This window comes from Kogia breviceps, chromosome 10, assembly GCF_026419965.1.
Source record: "Kogia breviceps isolate mKogBre1 chromosome 10, mKogBre1 haplotype 1, whole genome shotgun sequence".
In the NCBI taxonomy this organism is placed as follows: domain Eukaryota; kingdom Metazoa; phylum Chordata; class Mammalia; order Artiodactyla; family Physeteridae; genus Kogia; species Kogia breviceps.
The window spans coordinates 68,658,325-68,664,324 of record NC_081319.1 but is presented as its reverse complement, the minus strand read 5'-3'; the positions used below and the strand labels follow the sequence as shown (position 1 = coordinate 68,664,324).

Sequence of the window (6,000 nt, the reverse complement as noted above, 5' to 3'; positions counted from 1 at the left end):
CAGCAAGAAAGCATGTTCAAAGACTTGCAAGGCTGTCTGGAGGTTCAAGAAACCATAGTTAGTTAAAAAAAAAAAAAAGAAACCACAGGTAGTTCAGAATGACTGGACTATAGAGTAAGGTCGGCAGGGGCCAGCTCTTGCAGGGTCTTGTATTTCCTGGTAGAATTTGGATTTTATCTTCTTCAAATCACTGAGGAGCAACTGTAGGTGTTTCCTTTTTTGTTTGGTTGGGTTTTTTTTGCCTTGCCACATGGCTTGAGGGATCTTAGTTCCCCGACCAGGGATAGAATCCGTGTCCCCTGCAGTGGAAGCGTGGAATCCTAACCACTGGACCACCAAGGAATTCCCCAAAATAGACTTTTTTTTTTTCTTATTTTATTTGTTTATTTTTTGGGCACTGTGTGGCTTGCAAATATAGGTGTTTAATCAAGGCCATGACTTACTCAGATCTTCATTTGGGAAGGATTCCTCTTGCTGCAGTGGGTGAATGGGGTTGAACAGGGCTGGATGGGAGCCAAGAAGAACACTGTTTAAGTAAGAGGGAGAGTCCTAATGAAGTAATGGCAGAGGGCAAAGAGGGAAGGGGTTGAGGATGTCCAGAAGGCAGAAATATTGAAGTTTATTATCAATGGGATGGAAGGTAGGAGATATATTGACTCCCAGCTTTCTGGCTTAGGCACCTGAAGAGTTACCTTACTCTTTACTATGGTCATAGGGAAACAGGCAACATTTTACATATTAATTTTTTCTTATAGGACTTTCAGAGAAGAATTTAACTGGAATGTTAATAAGTACAATTATTTTATGAATTTAAATCTAGTATTTACCCATTTTCTTCCAGGAAAGGGTGCAATTCTTTGGTTAACGTTTCCTTTTATTAAAAAATATTTATTTATTTTAATTTATTTTATTTTTGGCTGTGTTGGGTCTTCGTTGCAGTGTGCGAGTTTCTCATTGCAATGGCTTCTCTTGTTGCAGAGCACGGACTCTAGGTGCGCAGGCTTCAGTAGTTGTGGCGTGAGGGCTCAGTAGTTGTGGCACACAGGCTTAGTTGCTCCACGGCATGTGGAACCTTCCTGGACCGGGGCTCGAACCTGTGTCCCCTGCATTGGCAGGAGGATTCTTAACCACTGCGCCACCAGGGAAGTCCTGGTTAATGTTTCCTGAATGAAGAAAAATTATTACTATTAAGGCAAGGGATCTGGGAGCGATCTAGTGAGTTTTTGCAACTAAAGAGGCCCACAAAAGGTGGAGAAGGAATTAGAAACCAACAGAAAACCTCCATCCATCTAGTCAATCAACATTTACTGAGCTCTTATTTTGGACAAAGCCCTGTGCTAGGAGGTAGAGATATCCAGGTAAATGAGACACAGTGCCTGCCTTCAAAGATGTGACAATTTAACTTGCTTATTATCTTTACTCTGGTGTGCTGAAACCTGGAATGCCATTTGCAATTCTGCTCTCTACCTTATGAAAGTGGCAGACGGTATGGTGTAGCTCTCTAGCCACTGGTGTAATTGTACTCATACAACTTTTCTGGGAAGCCTTTGACGAAAAGCAGCAAGAGCCATAAGTGTGTTCCTACCCACCTTATATGCCTCTGGGAAATTATCTTGAGGAACTATCTGAGTCAGAGACAATAATTTATGTACAGAGATATTTGTTGCTGTTCTAATGAAACAGAGGATACAACCTAAGCTTCTAACAGGAGGGAAATGGTAAAATTGATGGTTCATCCCTATGATGGACTATTGGGTAGTAATTAGAAATGGTATTTTTTTTTAAAAAAAAACCCTTAATGACATGGAAAAGACCAGAAAAAAAGCAGGATACAAATCTCTACAGAATGTGCTCAAAGATAGCCATAATTTAGGGTTTTTTTTAAAGTCAAGTGTCATTCCCCTCACATCCACCCCCATAAGTTAGTTTTTTTTAATTAAAAAAATACTATGGGGACTTCCCTTGTGGTGCAGTGGTTAAGAATCCGCCTGCCAATTCAGGGGACATGGGTTTGATCCCTGGTCCGGGAAGATCCCACATGCCACGGAGCAACTAAGCCTGTGCGCCACAACTACTGAACCTGCACTCTAGATCCCGTGAGCCACAACTACTGAAGCCTGTGCGCCTAGAGCCCGTGCTCCGCAACAAGAGAAGCCACCGCAATGAGAAGCCTGCACACTGCAACGAAGAGTAGCCCCTGCTTGCCGCAACTAGAGAAAGCCCACGTGCAGTAACAGAAACCCAGTGCAGCCAAAAATAAATAAAATAAAATACTATGTTTTTTTTCACATTTTTGACAGTGGGCATGTTACAGTATTTCTACAATCAGAACTTTTGGCTTTATCTTTCTTTTTTTAAAATTAGAGACATATGGCAGAGGAGAAGGCTAGAAAGACAAGCAAAATGACCAAGATTTTGGGAATTCTGTAGCATGAAGATTGACTAAAACTAACTGAAATTCCATATCTTATGTGTCAAGGGCTTAGTGAAATGTCAATAACATTACAGGCATACCTTGAAGATATTGCTGGTTCAGTTCCAGACCATGCAATAAAGCAAATATTGCAATAAAGCAGGTCACAGGAATTTTTGGTTTCCTATGGCATATGTTTATACTATACTGTAATCTATTAAGTGTGCGATAGCATTATGTCTAAAAAAATGTATATATCTTAATTTTAAAATACTTCATTACTAAAAAATGCTAACCATCTTCTGAGCCTTCAGCAAGTTGTGGTAGTAACTTCAAAGATCACTGCTCACAGGATAATGAAAAAGTTTGAAATATTTCAAGAATTACCAAAATGTGACACAGACAAGAAGTGAGCAAATACTGTTGGAAAAATTGCAATTGGATAAAAGTTGCTCAGTGCAGGGTTTCCGCAGACCTTCAATTTGTAAAAAACAAAACAAAGTACAATAAATTGAGGTATGCCTGTAGTTACAATGTAGCGAGTGGGTACTATGTACCAGGTGCCAAATGAGTTTATTATCTCTATTTTACAGGGGTAAATAAATTATGTAAATGAGATTCGAACCTAGGTTTGTTTGGTTTCAAATCCTGATCTTTTCTGACTATGCTAAATATAAGCAAATTCAAAAAAGGGTAATAAGCAGTTCACAGACAAATGCTGCACATGATTTTCAGCATGTCCAGGGCATCGGCATGGTACTAGGTTTGGTCTGGGCTGCTGAGAACTTTCACAAGTCATACTCCCTTTTCCTTGCTGGAGGGCATCTGGCTGTATACCCTTCCCTGGAGAATCTGTTTGACACCACAATATATCCTCCTTTACTGCCCAAAATGATGATGCCTTATGATTTGCATTGTGTGTACATGTACACACACACACACACACACACACACTCTCTCTCTCTCTCTCTCTCTCTCTCTCTCTCTCTCTCTCTCTCACTCTTTTCTGGGCCTCCTGTATACCTAAAGAGGAAGCATTTGCTTTTTTGCACCAATAAAGGAATGCAGGATAAACATCTGTTCTTTCAATGTACTACATGCCCCAGCCCATAAGACGTCCAGAGCTTCTGGATGTCAATGCACCACCCCCTGCCCCGTTTCCCTGCAGTGCTTAATCCAGGCATCTCAGGTTGCGCTCTCCGTTGCGTTTAACTGCATTCCACCTTTACCTCTAAACCTTCCCCCTCACCCGCTCCCAGATGGATGGGCAAAGCCAAGGCCCGGGCGCCGCGACCCTGGGCAAATTCTCACTTCCCCCTTCCTCAGCGGATCTGGGCGGCCCTGCAGCCGCATCCCTTTTCCCCCGGCTGTCTCCCAGCGCGCCAAACCGTCCCCACCCGTACGCTATTGGCGTAGAGGCCACCTCCTGTCGCGCGGCCCTCTCATTCCAGACGCTCGTTTACGCCGCGCGGAATGGGAGGGCGCGATTCCCGAACGCGGTCTGCGCTGCGAGCGCGCGGCCGTCCGGCAGGCCGGCGCGGCTTTACGCCCCTGACGCAGCGCGCCCAAGATGGCGACGCAGTCGTCGTCCGGGGTGGCGGCGGCAGAGGGGGCGGCGGCCGTGGCGGCAGCGGCGACGGCAGCCGTGACGGCGGCGACGGCACGGGGCCTGGGCCGGGGGAAATGAGGCGGCCGTGGCGGGCCAGCGGCGGAGCCGTGTAGCGGAGAAGCGGTACCCCTTCCCTGCTTCCCTTGGCCGAGCCGGGGGCGCGCGCGCGCGCGGCCGTCCGGAGCGGACTCCCCACTCTCGACTCCCGCGACCCGCACCTCACCCCCACCCGGGCCCGGAGGATGATGAAGCTCAAGTCGAACCAGACCCGCACCTATGACGGCGACGGCTACAAGAAGCGGGCCGCGTGCCTATGTTTCCGTAGCGAGAGTGAGGAGGAGGTGAGGCGCCGGGCCGGGCGGGCCTGGGGTCCGCGGGGTCGGTGGCCGCCTTGGGCCGAGGCGCGGGGGGCGCGGCCGCTGGAGAGGGTTTGCCCGGTCCCCGGGTTGGGCCGCTCCGTTCGGCCCCAGTGAAGTTCCGACGGAATTGCCTGAGGCGAGGAAGACGAGGAAGGAAAGAGGACGGTGGGCGGAGGGGAAGTGGGTCTGAGCGTGGCCATACGGCACGGGCCGGGCGGGCGGCTGGGGCACTTCGGAGCGGGCCGCCTGTCACTGGGGAGAGTGGCGGCGGGTAGAAGGCAGTGGGTGGGAAGAGCGTGTGGCTTTCGGTCCAGGCCTGCAGCTTTGGATCCAGAAAGGGCAGCTCCGCACTTGTCAGTCCAGCACATGTGTGTAGAGGCCTCCGTGCACGAGGAGCGGGCCGGCCCTTTGTGACAGAGAAAGAGTCCACTTCATAGGCAGATTGGGGGTTTGCCGAGGGATTATGTGCGTCTGTGAGCCGGAGTGGGGGTGTCTTAGGAAGATTTAGGGCGTTGTGCAAAAGCCAAAGCCAGTTGTTTATTTTACACTGCTCTGGGTAGCCCTTAGGGTGTAGCCTGAGAAGAAAGGACATTTGATTAGATAATCTTTGTGTGTTGAAAATTTTTCATTTTAATTGGGAAGGCCAAAAGCGGTATTTAAGATCTTTGCCCTGACATTCCTCCACTGCCCTATAGGAAGGCCTTGAGGATTAAATTTGCTTGCAGAATAGAAATGCTTAAAATCAGTTTCTTTTTGCATAGGGTACTTAAAAAAAAAATCTCAGCTCCTCAAAGCCGTTTCTGTGGTGATAAAGGGAATTCAGAGAAGGCAAATGTTTTGTAAATCCTCACAGAATAGCTGCTTTGGAAATTCATAAGATGCCTGTGGGAACGCGTTTCTCTCGTGTGTATGGTGGTAAAATGGCAGTTAAACTGGAAACAATAAAGGACAGTGAAATTCAATATGCTGTATTCCGGCATTCAGCAGTGGGCTATCGTGGCAGGGCTGCAAGTACAGTACATCGTGTTGAAATGGGGAGAAAAAAACTTGACCTGTTAGTTATGAAAAGAAGTTGTGATGAAAGACACAGATGGGTTGCCAGAAGTCCAAAGATATTTAGGAGGAAGTGGAAATTTATTGCCTGAAAAAAAAAAGTTAAAAGCACTGTAATTGTGCTGTTGAGAGATTTTATGTGTTCCCTTTCAGCAAAACAGTAGGAAACTGCATTTGGAAATGTATACTTGTGTCCTAGAATATATTGTAAAAGTCCTCAAAACAGATGCATTGTAATAGCCTGTTAAGCAGGGCCTTGCTGTAAATTATGTACTTGTTTTGGAATATATGCTTGAGTAAAGTAAAATTATTGGCGGTGTTTACTGCTGCAGAGGCTTTGTTCTCTTCATTGTCATATCATATTATGGGAAATCAAATGAGATGACAGGCTGTTAACTGGAGGGAAAACTAATTAGCATAATAACATGTCTTACTATAACCCTATGGTTAAATCTGTGAGCACCCCAATTATAAGTAGAAGGGTGTATAATTTACTTGTATGAATGATGCAAGACTTTGTTAAAAAAAATCATACTAGAAATTGAGAACACATGAGTATTTTGGAT

The 6,000-nt window shown here is 46.2% G+C and overlaps 1 protein-coding gene across 1 annotated transcript in view; it reads left to right on the top strand.

Annotated features, from left to right (window-relative positions):
- Window positions 1-3,967: 3,967 nt before the first annotated feature.
- Window positions 3,968-6,000, top strand: part of NUDT3 (nudix hydrolase 3) — a 113,285-nt gene continuing 111,252 nt past the window's right edge. The window contains exon 1 of the mRNA XM_059076460.2: window positions 3,968-4,363. Coding sequence (XP_058932443.1) covers window positions 4,265-4,363 — 99 coding nt within the window. The 5' untranslated portion in view covers window positions 3,968-4,264. The remainder of the gene's footprint in view (window positions 4,364-6,000) is intronic.